The sequence below is a fragment of the Aythya marila genome, assembly GCF_965140915.1.
Source record: "Aythya marila genome assembly, chromosome: 15".
Classification (NCBI taxonomy): domain Eukaryota; kingdom Metazoa; phylum Chordata; class Aves; order Anseriformes; family Anatidae; genus Aythya; species Aythya marila.
In genome coordinates this window covers 16475000-16497558 of record NC_139056.1, presented here as the reverse complement: position 1 = coordinate 16497558, position 22559 = coordinate 16475000, and the positions used below count along the sequence as shown (strand labels likewise).

The 22559-nt window shown below is 59.3% G+C and overlaps 1 protein-coding gene across 1 annotated transcript in view; it reads right to left on the bottom strand.

Annotated features, from left to right (window-relative positions):
* RAB26 (RAB26, member RAS oncogene family) overlaps positions 1-21790 on the bottom strand; it is a 29843-nt gene extending 8053 nt beyond the window's left edge. The window contains exons 1-2 of the mRNA XM_082772813.1: positions 21510-21790; positions 18985-19095 (exon numbers count right to left, since the gene is read on the bottom strand). Coding sequence (XP_082628939.1) covers positions 18985-19095; positions 21510-21716 — 318 coding nt within the window. The 5' untranslated portion in view covers positions 21717-21790. The remainder of the gene's footprint in view (positions 1-18984; positions 19096-21509) is intronic.
* Between the last annotated feature and the right edge of the window lie 769 nt (positions 21791-22559).

The following is a 22559-nucleotide window of genomic DNA, read 5'->3' as shown; positions in this document are numbered from 1 at the left end:
GTGAAGCACACGGCGCTGGCCCCACGCTGCTGCCTCATGCCAGTCCAATCCATGCATGTTCTGCAGGTGCAGCCTGCCTGTTCTGCAAGAGATCTCATTTCCATGCCCTGTTTGCCCTCAGAAATCCCTGGCGAGCCCCAATGGCCTCACACAGGCCGGTATAGCTGAGCCAGAGCTGCCCCCCTGCAGTCAGGGAGCAGGGTCTGGCCCCCAGCCCACCCCTGGCCCACCACCTGCCCAGCACAGAGGGGATGGGACTGGGAGGAAGGCATCACCCCGCAACAGCCACAGCCTCGAGCGAACGGCGAGGGACAGCCAGTCCTCACTAAATATTTCATAGCACAAACCTCGCTGCTGGATGAAAGGCAAACCTCTACTGGCAGCCGGAGCTGGTTTCCTGCGGGCGACAGCTTGCAGCTGCCTGCAGCAGGAGGATCTTGGGGAACAGGAGCTCGTGGCCAGCTCCCTGCCCCAAGCTGATGCACAAACCGGGGCCAGTTTGCAGCTGACAGCCGTGCCCAGGGCTTGGCTCACCCCAAACACGGAGCAAGCAGGGCACAGCAGCCCCTGGGTGGGAAGGGGGGCTCTGTGCCCCTGTCCTGGTGGTGAGCGATGCCGTGAGCGCAGTGCCAGCAGCGGTGGCAGCCGGGTGACCGGGCACTGCCAGCGGGGACCACGAGGCGTGTGACGAGTGCCACGAGGGCTGCAGCTCCAGCACCGCACCTCGTGCGCTGCCTCCCCTCTGGAGGAGCTTAATTAAAAGCAAAGCTGGCAGCAGCAGGATTCAAACTAATTAGGACTGACCTACATTTTGTGCTGGGGGGGATTCTTAAAATTAATTGCAATCTAGAAGAGCAATGAGGAGTGTGTGCACCCAAGTGCTGCTGGGCCAGGCTGGGGAAAAACCTTGAGTCCCCAGGGTTTCAGTGGGGTCTGGGGCTGGTGCTGGCACAGTGTGACCGTGCTGCAGCCCCCCCGGCTCCCTCTGCAAGGAGCAATGGGGGGCTCGGAGCCATGGCACGGACTACACAGTGTGCTCAGGCAGGTGGCCTGAAGGGTCCTGGAGATCATGGGATGTGCCAACAAGGGGACACAAATTCCTGTGCATTTGCAAGCTTTCCCAAGTGCCTGTTTTCAGCCCCTCCAACTTGTAGAGCGTTTATCTACCAGCAAAGTTTGGGCAGCTGAATTTGGAGCAGAAAGGTGGCTCGGGATGCTCCTGCTCATCTGCTGCAGGACCATCGGGTCAATGCGAGCAAAGGAGCACTGCAAGTGAGCACGGGCTGGAAGCAAAACTCAGGTAAAAGAAGATAAAAAAAGCCGAGCAGAAGCAGGTCAGGCTGGGTGAAAAAAGGCAACGGCACCACAGGGCAGGGCTGCAGCCAGCACCGCGGGGCGGCTCCAGCAGGTACCCAGCGGAGGGGCTGCCTGAGCCCACCCCAGCAGCAGGGCTGCCAGCTCCCAGCTCAGGGAGCTACACTTCAATGCCATACTCACAGCCCTTAAAAGGCACAGCTGGGTGTTTTAGCGAACAATAAGCAGCCAAAGACAAAAGCCAACATGCTCCAATGTACCGAAACACAAACCGCGCTGCTGGCCCTGAATGCAAGGAGGAGCCGTGTTGGATTGCTGCGGGTTTGTTCCTCATCTTGCACAGTTTAACATAAAGGAGGTAATACTCACAGCAGGCCCCCCCGCTACGCAGAAGCAGGCAGGGAAGCCGTCCACGCAGCTCAGCTGTGCTGTCGCTCCCTGCTTTCAGGACAGCCGTGCTTACCCGTCCCTTCCACAGGGCTTGGGCGGAGTTAGGAAATGTTTTCTGGTGGGAGTAGCGGTGGAACGCGTGGAGCGCCTTTGTTGGAGGAAACAAGCTGCTTGTAAGCTTAAATACTCCTCGGGATGACAGATAAATAAAGCTGGAACCTTGCAGACGCAGGGGAAATTGAATTTCCAAGTGCAGGTTACTGCAGTTAGGGGCCGCGTTAGCCACGCGCCAGCAGCCCCGCAGCACGGTCCCACCCCGGTGACCGCAGCACAAGCTCTGCCTTTTGGAAGCAGAGAGGAGGGGAGGAAGGCGCCCACTGGCAGAACAAAACCCCACTGCTCCCCCAAGCCCTGCTGCTCTCAGGACACTTCGTTTGTGGCTGCTGTTTGGGGACATCCCTGGCACAGGAGGGCAGCGGGGCAGGGAAACAAACCCGTGGTGAGCAGTCGCGCACACAGCCCTGTCCTGGCTTGTCCTGCTTTCGGCCTCTGCAGCTTTTCCACACATTAGCTCATTAATTAAAGCCTTAAAGATTAAATTGGATACATGGATTAACTCGCTTCGCAATTAAACCGACAAATCACAAGCTGCTTGCTGAAACCCTCCGACACCAGGGAATAGAAACCAGCCCTGGCTCCCCGGCACCCCGAGGGCTGCCTTGAACGACAGCCCTGCCACAGCGTCCCCCTCTGAGCACACCCGGGTGGCACGGCACAGCCTGGGCACGGCCACCTGTGGAGGGCTGGGAAGAGAAAACCCCGGGGCACGGGGACCCGGCAGCTCCCCAAGGAGCCCCACACCCCCTCCCAGTGCCAGGGGCTGCGGCTGTGCCCACCCTGCTGCTGGGGGGTCATCCACGGGGCAGGTCCCCACCACACTGCCATCTCCACGTCTAGAATAGGGGGAAAAAAAAAAAAAAAAACACCACCGAATGTTATTAGTGCGCTCTGAAGGCAGCAGCATCCCACCCGCCTGCGCCCGCGCTAATAAGCGGGAGGGCGAGTTCCTGCGGAAGGGGGAACAATTGCATTAGAGAGCATACATCAAACCCGACCAGCGACGGCCGGGGCGCTCGCCGAGTTAATTAGCGGCAGTAATGGCTGAGCTGCGGGCTGCAGGGCTGCCAGGGCCGCCGCACGGCCAGGGCTGGGTGCGCTGCCAGGGCTTTGGTGTGCCAGCCGTGGCTGCGTGCGGGGTCCTGCCGGGTTTGTGCCGAGGAGAGACCCCAAATCCGCTCTGCAGAGCCCCAAGGAGCCCCTGCCCCGGCTGCTCCCCCCACAGCACGGCGAGCACAAGCACCCCACAGTGTGGCAGGGACACTGCTGTGACGGGGCCGTAGCAGACAGACAAACACACACCGCCCCTGAGAGCGGCTATGAAAACGGATTAAGGATCGATGTGGAAATCTGCCCAGAGCAGCAGGACACGGCATTCAATTTGCTCATTAAAACCCTGGAGTTTTCCCCCCAACACGCACGTGCCGCTGCCAGCGAGCTGGTGCTGGGTGCTCAGCGCCTTCTCCAGCTACAGCGAGACCCCACGGAGATGGGAGCGTGGCACAGGGCTCCCGAAGGCACCGGGAACAGGAGGTGTCAGTGCGCAGGATGGGGGCTCTGTCCCTGAGCATGGCCATGCCCGAGGCTGCTGTATCATGCCGGGCCTCCAGGAAAAGCTGCCCAGGCATCTTGTTTGGGAAACTGCTCTGACAGAGCTGATTAAAAAAAAAAAAAAAAAATAACACCTTCTGTTGTGTCCGATGGGGTAACAAACAAGAAGAGAGCACGAGGTCCATACTGCACAAGGAGCTGCACTTCTGAAATCAAGATCCATTAAGAGAGATAAATTGGAACCAGGAACAAATATTTAAGTTTCAGCAACCGCAAACAGACACCAGAGCAGCACGAGCACTGCTGAGCTCTTATCTCCCCTCGCACAAGCTCTCAGAGCACGCGGTGCCAGGCTGCTGTCCCTGTCCCAGTGTCACAGAGAAGCGCAGGAGCTCGTCCTGTGCGTGCAGCCAATGCTTCCAGCACGTTTTGTCTGGATGGGGAGAGCAAACAGCAAGCCCAGCAGCCCGCAGCTTAGGGATGAGCATTTGAGGAGCCTGTGCCATGCAGCAGAGGAGGCAAAGCAGCCCCACGCTGCACCTGAGCCTGCACAAACCTGCTGGGAAGCAGGGGAGCACGGCAGGATGCAGGCAGCCCTGGCAGGTCCCCCGGTGAGGCCGGGACACCCGGGCAGCCAGCAGGCCTCGCAGCGGTGCCCTCCGCATCGTCCCATAAATCTTCTGCTCGGAGAGCAAGCCCGGCCATTTGTCTGCCAGGACAGGCCGTTAGTCTCCTCGGCAGCACCGTGCGCTTCCGTTCTGCTGCTAAACTTAGAAACTTTTGCCTTTTTTCCCCCCAGAACTCGCACACCCTGTGTGCAGCAGAGCCAGCCTGCCCAGCCCCGCTGCCGAGGTCCTTTCCAAAATGGGACCAGGCCAGACCCCACCATCAGCACACGAACACAGCACCTCGCCACGGACACTGCTGGGGCCATCCCTCGCTGCCTGCCACCCCCGAGGGTCACCCCGCTGTGTCCCCTCTGCACACCAGGCCCCGCACCACGAGCAGGGCTCAGCACCACCCCACAAGCTGCCCCAGGTGCCGTTTGCAGCCCAAGGCGCAGGAGTCCGACTGCCCGTCTTCCTGAGAGCCACGTTCGCTACATTAAAGCCCAATTAACATCTGCCTGGCTGCCGGCCCTGCAGGAGATAAGAGTCAATCCTCTTTTTAAAGCAGACACACTGAAGAATTAGTGACTTATCATCTTCTATTCACATCAGTCTGCACATAAAAGGTTTTTCTGGCAAGAAGGAGAGAGCCGTGTCTTAGGGACAGATTAGGGGTAAGAGGATCTGTTTAGGATCATGTATTGTAAAAGCAAGCCCTGCTCTGCTCCTCAGCATCTCCCTCGGGAGCCGTGCCTGGCAGAGGTGACCCCAGGGAAGGAGCAGCCCCAGTTTGGTGCCCGTGTTCCCAAAGCTCTCCCTCCTCAGCCTGGGCTGCTCCACTGAACAGGAAACTCTGTGCCTCTGGGTTGCATAGGATGGTGGAGAGAATGGCTCGCCAAAAGAGAAACGGAAAGAAGAGACTCGCTTATTGCCCTAAAAATGTGCAGGAGAGCATCTGCTGCAGAGGTCCCAGAGCCCAGAACTGCTCAGACCCTGCCCAGCCCTGCAGAGACCACCGAGAAGCAGAAGCCTGCAGAATGCTGCAGTGCCTCCCAGCGCTGGTGCTGAGGTGCTGGACGGGTCCTGGGAGCCCGCAGAACCCATGGGCACGTCCTCCTCCCACCATGGGCACACTGCGTGGCAGCTCCCCCGTCCCAGCTGCATTACTCAGCCCTTCCGTCTCCTCCACTTTATAAAAGGGGAGAGATTTTTAAAAATATCCATGCTCACTTCTAAACCAGGCAGTCTTGGAAACAAAGGGGGCAGAGATGGCTCACACAGATCCGTGCCAATACTGGGAATAAGAAACGTGGTGCTCAACAAACAGATTTATCTTCATTTTCTCCACCGAGGCCATACCATGCGGCAAAGCAGAACAGGAATCTTTACAGCACATTTATTGTGGTATCAGTTCCCCCATGCAGCGTACGCAGCGCCTGTCAATGCTACAAGAATGAAAAATGGGTCATCAATTAGTGCCGTACAGGGAATTGTTTACTCTGCTCCTGGGGGAAAACAAAACCTTGCATCGGTTTTTATGCCAGAGAAGCCAGTCCCTGTCAGAAACAGTCTGCTTCGTTCGGGGTTTCTGTTACACCAGCTGGGGGGAGCAGGAGGCAGCAAGAGCCCCGGGATGAGCCCTGTGACCGCCTGTGGCCCCATCGCTCCCACTGCTCCCTCCTGGGAGCCCCCCATGGCCTGTCCTTGGGGCTGGGCCACCCGGACAGCCTCGGGTGCAGCAGATGAGCCGTTCCCCCAAGGCACAGCTCCTCTGTGTCCGGCTCTCTGAAGCTTTCATCACCAATTCCAACCATAACTGGGAAGCAGGGAGCTGGCCAAGGCCCTGCGAGCACCTGCAGCTGCAGAGCATCCTCCCCGCTCCCCCCAGTGCCGTCCCAGGTGGAGCCCCCAGCACACACAGCTCCCACGGGCACATCTCCCTCCCCTGATCCTGCCCCAGCCCTGCCCCAGCCGGGATCCCAGTCCCAGCACCCATCTCACACCCAGCCTTTTGCTCAGCCTGCTCTGCCCCCGGTGCGATCTCAGCTCCAGGGACATGACTTTTCCCAGTGCAGGGAACTGGCTTGGGCTGAACAAAGATGCCCCTGAGAAAGGCTCCCAGGCTGTGGCCACCACGACTCACCTGTGCGGCCCGGCGTGCAATTAGCTGTAGCTGTAATTACAGCCAGAGGCACGGCCAGGCGGCAGCCAGGCTTCTTCCTATCGGTGGGCTGGCACCTAAATGGATGGAAACTTGCCTGAAGTTTCAGAAATCGCTTTGCAATCCAATTTAAAAAAAAAAAAAAATCAGGCCTGAATATCCAGCAGCAAACATCCCAGCAGCATCTGGCAGTAACAGAAGATCTTCTGCAGACAGCACTGCAAACAGCATTATTAAATAGCACTTCTCATCCCTAAAAAAACAGACCTGACAAACCAATCTGTAGCTCTTGATCGCATCCACGCACAAATGCACACATCCTGCACCTGCAACACCAGGCAGCTCTCAAAAGCTTGTCCTAAGCAGGAACCCTTCGAAGGAAGGATTTAGTGAGGAAAAAAAAGCAACTAATGTAATATAATCCATGTCTCTGAAGTTCATACAAGTCCACTGAGACACTGGGAACGGCCCGTACCAGCTCTCAGTGCTTCATTAAAGCCCCAGCCCACTTGCTGCGTCCCGCAGCTGGGCGCACGGAGCAGTGGGGGCTGAAGCACAGCGAGCACCAGCCCCCTCCCCGCAGGGCAAACCCCTCCTCAGCAGCTGGCTGCACCACGGGCACCAGCACCACTGCTGTGCTCCTGGGCTGTCCGCCCGCAGAGCCAGCAGAACCAGCCCAAAACAACCCGGCACAGACCGGGAGATAAACTGACACCGAGATAAATGCTGCCTCTGCCCTGGGCATGCCTCCACCACCGCCAGGGCTGCAGCTCCAAGGTGCTCGCTGATGGCACAGGGAAGAAGTCACAAAGATGCATCCCTGTGAGCGCTAACGCGGAGCACAGCACGCAGCCAAGGCACTGCTGATGGCAGCTCTGGCTTTGATCTTTGAGAAGAGTTTCTGCTCTCCAGCAATAGCTCCAGCTCTTGTGTTTGTCTTGCTGTCAGAGCCCACAATTCGCAAGGATTCAACATCGCAGAAAGCCCCGTGGAGCAGCAGTGCCTGCCCAGCTCGCTCCCACCTGCTCCCAACTGGGACCAGCAGAGCCCTGGAGCATCCCACAGAGGGGGGCCAGGAGGCTCCAGGAGGCCAGAGCCTCGCTGCACAGCCCAGCCCCACACCCACAGCCATGCAGAAACCACAGCCCAACAGAGGTGTTGGTGCAGCACACACCAAGGTGCTGGGCTGTGTCCCTGCCCGGCTGTCCCATCGCCCCCTCTTCACAGCTCTGCAGCCCGAGGCCCCTCGCACACCCTGCGAGTGCAGCCACAGCCCCCGAGCACCCCGGGCGTGCTTCAGACACAGAACTGCGGCTGCCCGAGCACGGGCTGGGAAACGAGCACAAGCTGCAGCCTCTGGCCAGAAGGAAACAGAAAACACAACCGTGCGATGCCAAACAGCGATGTGATCAAAACCAGGCTCCTTTCCCCGCCCGGGCACGAGGTGCAGAGCCAGCAGACTCTCCGCAGCCTCTTCCTCAGGCCTATCTTTGGCGTCTCAGAACACCTCGGCAGCAATTAATAGCGATAATGCCGTCTGCCAGGCACGGGCACGTGGAGCCGCCCTGGCTATGCTGAGCTGAGCTGCTGCGTCTGCACGGGGAGAGGAACGGGCACAGCACCCACAGCCAGCAGCTCCTGGGGTTTTTCCCATCCTTACCCTCGGTTCCTGCTCCCCCTTTGCTGGATTTACCTTTTTTGCTCTGCCAGAACAGTGCCCTGTCAGTGAACCAGTTTTCCTCAAAAGCAGCAGGTGCTGAAACAGCCCAAATCCGGCACCTCCAGCCCCAGCACCGGGGCAGTGCCTGGGGACACCCAGCCAGCCGGGCTGTGCTCCGGGGAACAGGCACCTGCAAACCCTTCACAGAAGTGAACCAAAACCCACACGTTGGCACCGTGGCTTTTTTGCCCTCCCAGGAACAGCCCCTGGGAAGCCTGAGCACAGCCGATGGCTCAGGCTGCAGCTGGGGTCTCTGGGGGGGGTCCTGCACCCGTTGCCCTCCCAGCACAGCAGGTCCCGCGGGTGAGCTGAGCTGTTAGCAGCAATTTGACCTCACGTGTGTAATTATTCAGGAGGGAAAAACACATATGCTGTGCATTGACGCCCGCTCGGGAACAAAGTTATTTTAAGCATTGTCAAGCACTTCTCACATTAATTCACGCACATTAATACGTGCAGCAAGTGAATGCATTTAAGAAAGACCTGCCTGAACTGACACCCTGCAGAAAACGAGTCGAGGTCTGCTGCCGTGACCAGACCTCGTGAAGCCCGGGCCCTACCCTGACACCAAGGGGTGCCCATGGGGATGTGCCGTGGGGATGTCCTGTGGGGACACGCCACTGCCCGCCCTGCTCCCAAGCACTGCAGCAGGGCAGCAATGCCCGGCCCCTCTCGGGTCCCACCACAACACGGCCACATTTCACAGCAAATTGTGCCTGGCACTGGGTGCTGAGCGCTGGGGCACCCGGCACATCTGGGTTAGCAGGGGGCAAGGAGCAGCCCCCCACCGCGTCCCAGCTCTGTGCAGGAGCAGAGCAGCCACCCGAGCTGCTCCGGGTTGGCTTCAGGCCACGTGTGCCTTGGCACTTGGAGGAGAAAGAGAAGCCCACTCATCTGGAACTTGTGATGCGTGATCTCCCGGGAACGCTTCTCTTCAATCGGCTTTCAGAAGCCATTGACTCACACGAGCCCGAACAAACCCACACCAGAGCCAGAGGCTTGAGATGCCTTCAAAACTGCAAAGCTGCTCCCCCGGCACCTCTCCACCTGCAGACCTTCAATGAGTGCGTGGCTCAGCCCCGGGCACACGGCGCAGCACGGCACAGCAGACTCACCCGCGTCCCCGCCAGCTCAGCAGAGCTGCCAGCCTTCCCCTGAGGCTGGCACCGCTCGGGGCTGCGTGGGCTGGGCAGCACCACTGCCAAAACCCGCGCTCTGCTCTAAAAAGAGATGCTGTGAGTAGCAGCAATCCCTCGGCACTTCCGCCGTGGCGCAGAGCGAGCGGGGCTGCGTGCGCACCGGGGAGCCCGTGTGAGCTTCTCCAACTTCGGGGCAGGAGGTGAGTGCCTGGCACTCCAGGGCAGGGCAGGATAATGCTGGGCTCCCACAACCATGACCCAGGAGCACCAGACAGATGGATGGACGGATAGGTGCCCTGTCGGAGAGCACCCCAGCACTGCTGACGTACCAGCAGCAGCTCGTTCCCACCACGCAGCCACAGTTCTCAGCCCCTGGCACGATGGCAAGGAGCAAGCCCTGGCAGCTCAGACCCAACGCTCAGCGTTGCCATCTACGTGGCTGAACAAGGTCTTTGCCAGCCGGGTCTGCGTGCCCCAACATGGGCCTGGGTACCCCTCGCAGCCTGCCCTGCCTGGGTTTGAGGGGTAAAAGAAGCACGACTAGGAGTTGATTTAAGGTTCAGAGCACAGCGGATGCCAACAGCTCTCTGTGGCAGGAGGGGAACTGGGAGCTGAGCTCAGCTGATCCCAATGGCCTGTCAGTATTGGGGTGAGCAGCAGCAGGATGGGTGGCACTGGGTGCAGCACAGGCAGAGACCCCCAGGAGGAGAATCACCCGGCAGGTATGGACTGAAAAGCAAGCAGCGATCGCTAATAACAAGGCTCGTGCCACAAAATGGTGCGCGTTACACAAGCTCCTCGCTTGGAGCAGCCATCAGAGAGCCCGCTGGCGAGAGGGGAGGGCGGCGGAGCGGTTTCCATAGAGACACCCGCGTAAGCAAAGCTGGAAAAGCAAAAGCCTCCATTTCCCAAATGTGTCACTTGGGCATAGGAACATCGTGGCTTGACAGGAAGGAGGAAAACATCCTGAGAGGCGCTCAGGCACCCGGCTTAAACCGGGGCTCGCGAGGGTCAGGCTCGCTGCGAGTGAACGGCTTCTCGGCATCCAACCCGTGCAGGACCGGGTGCAGAAACGCAGCTGGGCTTGGATTCCGCCCATTTCACAGCTTTTCATTTAACAGCTTTGACTAAATTAAAAATTAAAAAAAAAAAAAAACAAAATGAAACACAACCCTGCCAGATGTTCACATCAGGACCAGTTGCATCCTAACAGACGCTGCCAGCCTTGTGACCACTGGAAAAAGGGAAAAAGGGCTTTGCTGCTGCTGAGCCTTGTGTGGGCAGTGTTTCCCTCTGCCCTTGCCCAGACCCACCACCTCTCCAACACTGACATCCCACCAGGGGGAAGCCCCCGGGGCTCCCCATTGTGTTTCTCCTTGTCTTTGGACCACCAAGGACCAGGGCGATGTGCACCACCCCCTAAAGCTGAAGGAGCAGGAGCTCCTGACACGTATTAGTTACGACTGGGGAAAAACATTTTTTCCTATGCAGGCATAAATATGAAATATTTGCTGTTGCTTCTGAGAGGCTCTGCAATCCTTCAAGGTAATGATTTGGTGCTTAGCCAGGATTAAAAATACTTTATGCCCCTGTTAGACAAACAAAGCCACATGAATTACACTGCTGCTCTGGAGATCACTTACAGGGCAAGCACCAGAGCTCCATCTCTCTTGGATGGGGCCGACGGCAGCGCACGGGGCAGCACCACGGCTCCGCAACACCCACCGTGTGCCAAACCTGTGCTCCCAGGGCAGGCAGGGACGTCCCCATGGTGTCACCAGAGCTGTCCCGGGCAGCAAACCCCACCGGCCCCATTCCCATCCTCCTCCTCAGGGCTCTCCGCCAACGACCGCCCCGAGCCCCCTGCGTCCCTTGCTCCCCCAGGACGACGCCAACACAATATTTAGCTTCCTCGTGGCGAAGGCGCTGCAGGTAAACAAGCGCTTGATCTTTAAATTCCCCATTACCATAGAAACCAGCGGCCCCCCCACCGCCAGCCAAGGACGAGTGGACAATTGCTCAGCCACGCAACGCGCTGCCAGCTCCTTCCCTCCACTAACATGGCTCCGACGCTCTTGGATTTTTATTATTTATTTTATTTTGAGCCAAAGGGAGACGATCGCTTGCAGGCACAGCCTGTTCCGAGCTGCAAAGGATAACAAACACCAGGCACGGGCTGAGCAGAGCCTTTCCGACCGTGGCAGGGCCATGTCTAACTTCATGGCTCGTACCCGACTCCCAGGTGAGAGGACATCAGGAACCCTTGCCTTGGTGCTGGGCAGGACCCAACGCTCAACCACCCACGTACATTTTCCAAACCCAGTCCTTCTTGGGGCAGGGGCTGAGTTCTGGAGTCAAGCTGCTCTGGGCACAGCCTCGGCACCCACCACAGCCCCCCGGGGGTGGCAGCAATGCCCCAGCACCCTGCCTGGTGCCCACTGCAGCCGAAATGAAGCCCCTGCCCCCACCGAGCACAGACCCAGCACCGGCAGCTGCAACCCCGAGGGGAGAGGCAGGACCCAGGCGAGCTCCGCTGCGCCCTGCTCTCCCCGAGGCGTATTTATTTAGAAACGTGCTGAAGCCTCCTGGGGGCAAATAATTAATCAGCAGTACCGAGTGAGTCAGCAGCTCAGGGGAGAGGCAGCGGGGGCTCACACGTGCAGGTTTCAGGGCTGCAGCCCACGTTATCCTTGCAGTGCTCGGTGCGGGGCAGGGGCTGAGCACAGACCCCACTGCCTGGGGCAGCACCAGCACCCAGGTTTCTGCTCCCAGCAGCTCAGCACCGTGCCCACAGCCTGGACACCGTGCCCCGAGTGGGGACCTGCAGGGCTGAGCGAGGTGAGCACCGTGGGGCAGGGATGTCCCCAAGCCCCTGTAATGGGGCCAGCGCTGTGGGACGGACACCCTGAGCCCTGCCTCCCACGGGCCTGGCTGCCCTCCTGCTGCTTTCAAAGAAAAACCCAGTTCTGCACAGCTGAGCTCAATATTTTATCACCAATGAAAGATGAAAGCGAACTTAAGCCAAAATTATTCCATTAAATATTCAAACCGTTTAGACTCGCTCTGGCCCCACTGACACGCGTTAGTGGCCGTGCCACGCTCCATCACAGGCCCCAGCCCCGCGAGCAGACCTAGCACAGAGCCCGGCTCTGTGCCCAGCACCATCGATGCTCCAGCCCTGCTCAGAGCCCCTCACCCCCCAAAAACGGGGGCCAATTTCGCACTGTGCCCCCCAGAGGGCCGCAGACCCCGCAGCGGGCTGGCAGGGCACTGCTCTGCATTCCCCCTCCCCTCCAAAGCAAACCCGCAGCACTGCTGTCGGCTGAGATGGATGCAAGATGTCACAGCTGGATCGGGCACCCAGTCTGTTCTGGGCTGCAGGAGAGCCCCTCGTGTGCTGAGACCGGGGCAGGCACCCTCACAGCACCGCACAAACTCTTTCAGAGTCGTCTTAAACAGGCTCTGGGTCTCCAGGCCACTCCAGATGCTCATTTAAAGAGCGACTCGAGCACTTTTCTGCTTTGAAGACATTAATCTTACTTCTTTTTTTTTGCCTTCCCCAAGGCAGGAATTGAGTCTGGTGTCCACTGGGATTACTGACAGCACGCGGGTATCTGCGCTTCACCAGTGTGCTGCAGGATCAGAGCACGCTGAGGAGGTTTATTATTTTTCAAATGCAAGAGCCAAAGAAACATGAATAAAATACTAGCAGATGTGAGAAGAGGGTGCAGCCCGCCACGGGCTCTGCTCTCAGCATCTCTTGGCAACTGAGCCCCTGCATGCAAATGACAGGCTTCATGTGATCAGGAGCAGACTGCACGGCTGTGTCCCTCTGCAAGGGAAGGGAGCAGCAGCTGAAAGCAAAGCAGGGCTCGGCTGCACGGAAAAAAGGCTTTTTGCTCCCCAGAGAGCCTGTCCAGGGAGCGGGGAGCAGGAGCCAGCAGCAGCTGTCGTCCTAGGAACCAGACACTAAGTAAATCAGTAAAATAAAGGTGGGCTCCCATGAACAGACCAAGCCCTGCAGGCACAAGCCCTGCAGGCCCCAGCTCACCTGGATTTGGGCAGCACCCGGTCCCTACGGCCCCAGCATCACATCTGCCCCCCGAAACCCAGCAGATGGGGTGGGAAGCACCACAGGAGAGCTGCTCTGGGCAAACACAGCTCGGCTTTCCTTACAGCAACAAATGTAAAAGTAGAAAATCAGCTACTGGCTCCTATTAAAATTCATGCAGTGATAAGAAATGCAGAACCAGCCAATTTCAGACGAAGAGCTGCAGGAGAAGCGCGCCCAGCACAGACGTGGGGTCCCTCCCCAGCACGGCACTGCCACCAGGAGGGCACCAAGCGCCCGGCCCGGGTGACACCAAGGTGCCCTTCCCAGGGCAAGGCCACCCTGCAGGGACACCCAGGGGCTGAGGATGTCCCCTCTGTCCTTGCACTCCTGCCCACAGCCCCCTTGGACCAACGGAGCCCACCCCTCATCCCCCACACAGGGCCACCCCGCGTGGCAAAGCTTACACGTGGAAGAGACCAAATGCCCAGCACCCTGCTCCTCTGACATTCAGGACTGGTTTTGCATTGAAAGACATGCAGGAATTAATTTATTTCCATTCCCTTCTTCTGGCCTGAGCGGATCCCCTCCCACCTTTTCCAGACTGATCCATCTGGAAATTAGCCCTGCTACGCTCGGTGCCAACCGCGGAGATAGAAGCCAGCCCTCGGCTCACAAGCAGCTCTGGGCCACACCAGCCCCTCACCAGGAGGCACGAGGACAAGCACCACTCCCAGCACCACCGAGCATCATCGCCAGGACCTGGGCACCTTCCCCTGTGCAGGGTCCCGACCAGCTTGGGCTGCTCACCCACCTGCCTGCTCCCTCCCTCCTCATTCACACGGAGACCGAGGGCCGGGCTGGCCACACCGAGACCGGGGCCAGCTTTGTTTTGCACACCCAGCCTCCCCAGAACAAGGCTCCCTGCCTCTCCTGCCACGCCGAGCTCCCTGCCATCAGCCAGGCAGGCGGCGTCTGCTGTTTGCCGACGGCAGGTGCACACACACGCCGCGAGAAACAACCAGAGATGCAACGAAGCTCTTCTGCAAAAACCCAAATTGTGCACCGCTGGTTCCGCCTCCAGAGCGGCGCAGGGCTGGATATAATCAAGAGTCCTTACAGCTCAGGGTCACCGGTGACAGCTTGTGTTATTTACCGTCCCCAGCAACTGTTCCAGCGGGCAGATTAACGGCGGCACGGCCAAGGCTGGAGCAAAGAGCGCTCCCTGCGCGGGTGCACCCGTGTATGGGGGACGCTGTGGGTCTGCCACGGGGCAGCAACATGCAGAAATATCTCCTGTGCCAGCGGGTGCCCGCTGCTGAAAGCCAGAGCCCAGTCTTCAGAGGAATACTCTCTGTGCACTGCTGCCTGCTCAGGAAAGCCCCAGGATGTGCTGAAGCACGAGGCCGTGGCACCAGGTCAGCTCCCCGCTCCTCCCGCAGCACCAAAAGGTGCTGTGTGCCCACAGGATGCTTGTTTGCTCCTCTGCGTGGGGCAGCAGGAGGGGTGACACCACCACACACCTCAGGGAAAGGAAGAACAGCAAAGCTCTCCCTTACAGCCTCGCCTGGCTGATGGGCACAGAAACCATCTCCCCAGCTAACGCAGAGAAACTCATTAGCACCTCTTTCCACAGAAAAGGCTCAACTTTAAGTTTTCCCTTCGTATTCTTCTCCCTTCAGGCCCAATTAGTGCAAAACCCTTCACTCACCCGGCTCAGCACAGCTTGGGACCAAGCAGGGGCAGTGAGTGCCGGGGCAGAGCGCAGCACGGGGGCATGGGGCAGGGGGCAGGCTGCCCCCACACTGCTTTCTCTGGCAAAACCCTCCAAGCGAGCTGCTACCAGACACAAGTATTTGTTGTGCAGCTTCAATTTCTGCCAAGGTTTCTGCCGCATTCCCAAAATTACAGCAAAACGTAGCTCCTCCAGCACTACCAGGAAAATTGGGATTCACACCTCTGACTTACACAGCGGCTCGCTTCCAGGAGCCCTTTTTCTCCCTGAAATTCCTAAAACACAAAGTGAGAAAAGGGCAGGCTCTGGGCGAGAGGAGCCACAGAGCTGGCACCTGGGGGCTTTGGGGCCCATGGGGTTTTTGAGGGTGCAGCAAAGTCCTGGGTGGTTTCAGCTGGGGACAGCTGTGGGGGGTTCCCTGGGGAGCTGCCACGGCACCTGGGGAGGATGAGGAGGGAGACCAGTGCTTGGCACAGCCCTGGCAGCACAGCCATGGCTCACAGGAGGGAATAATTGAGCATCCCATTGTCTAGCAAGGGCTGGAAACCCCAAAGCTGAAGCTGTTGGAGGCAGAGGTGTTTGTTTACCCTGGGTGCATTTCCCAGCCCACATGCTGAAGGGAGGAGCTGCAAGCAGGCGGTGGTGGGACGGGAACACCGGGGGGGTCACAGCTGCCCTGGGGAGCCAGAGCCCCTGCACGGACCTGCAGACACACCAAAACCCCATGGAGGAAACACCAGCTTGTGCAGGGGTTCCTTCTGCAGGGGAAAGAGGCCGGGGAGCCCCAAGCTCCATTTGGGGTGGGAAGGGGGCAGAGAAGCTGGGATGGAAGAAATGACAACAAAAGGCAGAGATCTTGGCTCTGCCCCAGCTCCACCACGTATGGCAGCGGTCGCAGCCTGGCTCTGACCCCAGCAGCTCCCACTGCTGCCCAAACCCTTTGCCACATCCTGGCACCACACAGCACCCGGCACTGCCTGGCCAAAGGAGAGGGCTGGCTGGCTCCCGATGGGCTGAAAATACTCCCAGAATAAAACTGATTTGAACAGGATGGGAAGCCAGAGGACTGGGAATCTCCAAAACTAGAAGCTAATAGGTACCATTTTGATGCATTTTTTCCCTAATACCAACATCTCTGTTTCCCTAGCATATTTGGAAAATGAAGCACTAATGTTTAGATCAACATCCTTTTTTTGTTTAAGAGACAATTATAAACAAACCACAAAATGTGAGAGGTTCTCTGTAACATAAAACAGTAGGAGGGAAAAAACCTAGGGGGCCATTAGGAATTGTAAAGCCCGATTAATTTTAAATGGATTTCTCCTCGCTCACATTTGCTCGGGCTGACACCATCCATCAGCCAGAGCTCGGTGCGCACCTAACGCCCGGACACCCTCGGCTGCCAGCAGCTGTCCTCGAGCCCTTCGGGTGCCCAGGAGATTGGGGTGTGACCAAGCAGGCACCGGGCACCCCACAGGGACCAGCCAGCCTCGGAGAGGAGCAGGGACTGTCCCAGAACCGACGGCAGGAGCGGGGCAGCCGCATCCCCACGACATCCCCGGGCAGCTCCCCCGAGCCGCCTGCCCCAGCCGAGCAAGGTCGTGCGTGAGCAGGAGCCCAGCTGCTGCCTGCTGCGGCCTTGGGGAGCTCTCACTGCCTCCAGCACGGCTCCGTGACTGCCACGAGCCCTGAGGAACTGTGGCTGTGCCCTCAGGGGAGCTCAGCACCTCCCGACACGGGCTGGGACCAGCAGCCACAACCCCACGGCTCGTTGGCACAAGTGGGCTCCATGGCTCCAACCAGAAAACCCAGCTCCTAATTCTGGGATTTCAGAGAAAAGGAGATGCGATGTGACAGCTTTGTGATTAGAAAGACAAAAATTAAAAACAAAATGTGCTCTTGCAGCAGAAGCCTCCGATGTTTCACCCCAGAGCTTCATCTGCATTGTAATGCAAACCGCGAGGGGGGCACAATTACGCAGTGCTTGCAAACAGGATTATCTTGATAGGAACGGAGATATGTAATCAAAAAACTATTTCCATGTCTCCAAAAAAGTGAGTATCTCACAAAGATGGTAATAATGAATTTTAGGCCATAAGCACGATCTTCCTCGCTGTATAATCTGCCCGTTTCAAACCCATGTACGTCTAGCAGCTCTATTACAGAAGTAAATTAACCCTAATTTGATTGCTTCTCAGTAGCAGTCATTTCAGCACTCTAATCAATAAGTCACAAGATTTTAAGACTGCCCTTGGTATCAATCACTGCGATCAGTAATAAAATGCTTTTCCTTTTAAGAACACCTGAAATACAGTGTAATTACCTCTGGATAAAATTATGGACTCCAATTCACCAACTCTACTGAGCCACCGCGGCTCAGCCAGCCGTAACCCGCAGCGCTGCCCTGCACCCAGCACTGGTTTGCAGGGAAAGCATCATTTTATTTCTGAAAGGCTTTCCGAGCATCGCCTCATCACTTTACCTTGTCACCGTGCTCCCAAGTTATTGTTCGCACCGGCAAAATAGCGAGTGACAAGAGGCACCAATCTCACAGAAATCCTCCAAGAAAGGGAGCTCTGAGACAGTGCTGAGCAGAGTCCGGAGGGAAAGATCTGGAGGCATGAGGAGGACAGCGGGCACTGCCTGTGGGATGAGCTGGAAAGCCCCCACTCACACCGGGGTGCAGAGACCACACAGACAGGGATACACCTCTGCCTGGGGTCACAGGCACAGCAGTGCCCCACACTTTGCTCTGCACTCGGGACAAGATCTGTGCAAGTCCTGAAACGCTGCCTGCTGAGGAAAGGCAGTCAGGAGGACGTGGCACAACCCCGGCACGCAGCATTGCCACCAGCACCCCACCGCACCTCCCAGCACCGCTGTGGTGTGGAAACGGAGCCAAAGCCACGGCACAGTGGCACGGGCAGCCCCTGCTGCCACAGGAGCGAGCAGCCTGGGGACGTTTGTGGCACTGACCAAGAAGCCCTCAGGCGTGGCTGCTCCCACACAACACCACCCATCCCACACTGCCGCAGAGGAGAGGGCAGGGGCTGGGAAGCAGCATGAAGCATCCCACAGGGCGATGGCACAGCCCCAGCTCCCGGCCACTCCGTGTGGCTGCATCCCATTAATCTCCCTTCGGTCTGGCCAGGTTTACGTGCCTGTTCCCAGGTCCCTCGTCACACAGAACTCCCCCAGCAGAGAGCGCAGCCTGTCCCGGCACGGCAGAGACTCTCAGCACAGCTCCCTCCTCAGAGGAGGCTGCAGCTCCAGCGGGGTGCCTGGGGGCTGCAAGCTCGTGCTTTCGGGGGAAGCAAATGGTTGGGGAAACGGCAGCAAGGCACAGGGAGTTTCAGGCACCAGGCATCAACCAGGGCACCCAAAGGAGGCACTAGGAAAAACTGCCTCGGTTATGGAACAGCCCAGCAGCACACCTGCTCCAAAACTTTCCTTCACACTGATCTCCCTCTGAGCCATCTCCCCTCCCTCTCACTGCGCACATCTTCCCCAGCCCAGCCAGCTCTGGGACATTCCTGCATGGCAAAGGATGCTCTGTGCAAAAAAGGGCACTGACTTCATGGTCTGAGCCCTAACTCCCCCTTTCATACAACCAGAAAAGAGATGAGCTGCCTCCCCTTCTGCCTCCCTGCCCACCCAGCAGCTTCCCGCTGGCCTTGCCAGTGCCACACAGCTCTGGTGTGTCACCCTCGGTGCTCCTGATGGCCACCCAGCACCAGCAGCGAGGTGCCCCCATCACCACCACCAAAACCCTCACAGAGCACCAAGATCCTGCACTGCGCCCCGTGTCAGCACCCCAAAGGTTTGCTCTGGGGACATCGTTTTCTGTCAGCTTGGTTTTGGCTTATAATTGCTTTTAAAACAATCAAACTGATTTGGGGAAATATTTTAGCTGGGCAGATGTTCAGGCCCAAACAGTTATTCTCACACAGATTGTCCCCAGGGCACGGCAGCGCCGAGCAGAGGACGCGCTCCCCGTCCTTGTGCAGAGCCGTAATTAAAACGCCGCTGAGCTGCTGCAGTCATCAGATGGCTCCCGAGCCCGACGCAGCCCGAGGTGCCCTGCCTGCCGCTGACACGGGCCTCGGCACCAGGAGTTTTAAGCAGCTGGAGCAAGGTTTTGGTGTCCCTCTGCAAGGACGGTCGCTAACCTGGCAGATCCCAGCTGCTGCTGACTTACCCTGAAGTCGATCCCCACGGTGGAAATGAAGCTGCCCGCCAGGAAGGCGCCGTCTTTGAAGCGCACCAGCAGGCAGGTTTTGCCGACCCCCGAGTCGCCCACCAGCATAACCTGCGAGGGAGGAAGGGAGGAGCGGGTTAGGCACCATTTCCAGCCCCTCCACAGCAATTTCCCAGCTCCGTCCCAAAAGCCACATCCCGGGGGCAAGCAGCAGATCCTCATTCCTGATGGGGAGCCCCAGCCAAAAGTCACAGCCCAGAACCCAGGGGGAGGGCAGGGAGCTGCAGCCAGTGCAGTGCACCAGCAGCAAGCCCCTGCACAGCGGCATCACTTGTGTTCCCTGCGCTGCGCACATCCCTGAGCACTGGCACAACTCAGGACACCTTCCCCCAACCAGTATTGAGCAGACTTCCCACGGGGAATCACCCTGTAAAACCCAAAGGGGCTGTGTGTGGGAAAGCCAGGCTGTGCCCCACAGCTGCAGGGCCCCATTCTGCCCCGCACCCCTGCAGAACTCCCCCACACGGGGCTGTGGGGGGGCCCAGAGCACCTATGTCCCACTATGAGCTCCTTGTCCAGGACCAGCACAGCCCCAAGGCCACCCCCGATCCTCAGCAATGCCGAGGGAGCAGCTCCCGGTGCCGCCTGTCCCCCCAGTGCCTGCCCTGCCACGGGAAACCAAGGCAAGACAGAAAATGCTCCCTAACACAGCCCCAATCCCAAGCCCTCTGCCCCCCGTGGGTGCCAACCCCATCCCTCGGGGCAGGCTGACAGCTTCTCACCGCAGAGAAACCCCGGGGCTGCACAAACCAAGCTGCATTCGCAGCTTCTGCACCTGCTCCCTTCGGCACGGCTTCGCGCGCCCGTGGCACGGTTCCATCTCCCTGAGCCCGACTGCCATTATCCTTTCAGAAGTCGTTAGCCCATGAATGAATTTAAATGGTTTTAACTCAGGCGCTGCCCTGGGTCAAACCAAGCCCACGCAGCAGCCAGCAGCAGCAGCAGCCACTGCCATGGACTCCACAGGTGTAGCCCGTTTGGGGGCTCGGTTTTGGCTCCCTCCCCGCAGCGCACGGCCCCAAGGGCAGGGAGCCCTGCAGCAGGTGTCCTGTGGGATCCCCACACACAGCCCCACTCTGAGCCCTGGTGCAAGGTCAGGGAAACCAAGACATGTATGTACGTGAGTCCAAACAATGGTGGGGAAAAAGTCGTTTTTTTAGTCCAAAATAGTGGTGCTGATACTTAGTTAAACGTTCCAGATACCTGCCTTGGAGCAGAGGCACCCCTAAAGCACACTGCTCCCTGCTCAGCACCGTTCAAGCCTCACACAGGGACCTGCAGCCAGGCTCCTGCCAAGGGCTTGGCCATCAGGATCCGGCCCCGTGCCGTGCTGTGGGCTGTTTGTCTGTGGCAGAGCTCAGGAGAGGGATAAGGAAAGTTTATTGGATTGGGCTTTCACCAAACACTACATGGTCTGTCAAGTGTTTGAGAAGCACCCAGACCAATACCAGAGGGATTTGCTACTGGTGCCTTTGGGTTCCTTTGAGACCCCAGCCAGGACTGGTGAGAGGCGAGCTCAGGGCCAGCATGGATGCAGAAGGGCTCCATTTCAGAGACGCTGTTGAACTGTTACTGCAGCTGTACCAGAGACCACCTGCCTACCAAACCAGCCAAATCCACTTCTCAAACACCCATCACCGCCTACTCCACATCCCAAATCTTAACACGCCGTGGCCATGCGGATGGCCCCAGGCAGTGAGCTCTCTGGCACAGCGTGCCAAGGCTTGGACCGTGCCATAGCAAACACTGTCTTCCTCGCAGCTTAATCCCCCACGCTCGGTTATGAAGATCTGTGCTAGAAATGCAGTCAGATGGGTTGCACTGAATTACAGCCTCAGCCAAAATTGGTAAGAGAGCTCCAAGATGGGCTTGCATCAGGTCGTGTGATGGAGGGGGGGTGCAGATACATTTGATCTGTGAGTTGCCAGAATCTCAAGCAGCAAGAAGAAGCCATCTGAGCCCTTAAAAGAAAGCATAAGCTGGAGACATTTCAACGGCAGCCAGCGCAGATTCGATGCGATTCAAGGAATACCGTCAGCCCGGCTTATAACCTGCTTTTTTTTTTAACGTTGTTAGAGAGGAAGCAGAAGGGTACAGTCGCTAAGCCGAGCCAAAAGCCTTTTAGCACCACTTGCAAAAGTTCAGCAGCAGCCGCGGTGCGGAGGGATGCGCTCGCAGCTCGTCGTGCCGAATCCCGGGCGCCCCGGGGCTGGGGGGGGGGAGCGCCTCCGAGGCACCCTGCGGGGCCGAGAAAAAGGACGAGAAGGGGAAAACGGCGGCCCCGGAGGAGCGGGGGCTCGGAGAGGGGCTCGGAGGGGGCGCCCCCCACCCTCTCCATCCCCGGGGAACTTCTCGGGCACGCACGGCGCTGCCCCGGCCGCTCCGCTCCGCGCCCCCCGCTCTCTCCCCGAGCCCCCCCAAGGCTGTCCCCGCCCGGCTGCGCTCCCCCCCCCGGCCCCCCGCACCTTGAAGGCGAGGTCGTAGAACTCCCCGCTGCTGCTCAGCGAGGGCCGCCCGGGCGCAGCGCCGCCGTTGCGGGGCAGCTCGGGGGCGGGCGCGGGGCTCCGGGGGGGGGCGGCGGCGGCGCGGCCGGGCCCCTGGGCGGCGGGGGGCAGCGCGGCCGAGGGCGCGGCGCCGCCGCCCTTGCTCCGAGCCGCTTTCTTCCGCGACATGCCGCGGCCGGGCGCTGAGGGCGCGGGGCTGTGCCACCGCCGCCGCTCAGCCGCCTCCCCGGCCCGGCACGGCTCGGCACGGCACGGCCCGGCCCGGCACGGCCCCGCTGCCAATGGCAGCGCCGCGGGGGCGGCGGCGGGGGCCGGGCCCGCTTCGCTCCGCACCCGCTCGCTCCGCCCCGGCCGCGCTCCGCGGGGCGCCCGCGGCCGCGCTCCGGTGCGCGCAGAGCCGAGCGGAGCCGTGCAGAGCCGTGCCGAGCCCTGCTGTGCTGAGCCGAGCCGTGCCAAGCTGTGCAGAGCCGTGTAAAGCCGTGCAAAACCGTGCCGAGCCCTGCTGTGCCGAGCCAAGCCGTGCCGAGCCGTGCCGGGCCGGGGAGCGGCGGCAGCAGCCCCCCGTGGGGACCGGCGCTGGGGCAGCGCAGCGAGCCCCGAGCCGTGCCCGGTGTCCCCGAGCCGTGCCCGGTGCCCCCCGCGATGCACAGCGGGGGCTGAGGGCGGCCCCCCGGCAGGGCAGGGCTGGGGGCAGCTCCCCAGCATCCCCCCCCCCCGTCCCTCAGCAGGCGCAGAGCCGGCCGCAGGGGCTGGCACAGCACGGCCCGGGGGGCGCACGGGGCGCAGGGGGCTGAGGCACGGGCTGGCGGGAGCTGCTGCTACTGGGGGGGGGAACTTGCATTGTCCCCAGTCTGTCTCAGCAACTGGTTTCAGCGAGCAACACTTTGCATCTTTCTTTCTGACTGCAAATGAAGTGTCACCTGAGGCAATTGCAATGCTCTCAACTGAAATAAATGTCTTTAGCTATGTGACATATTTCCAGTGGCGCGGTCTTATCCTTCCTGGAAAAGG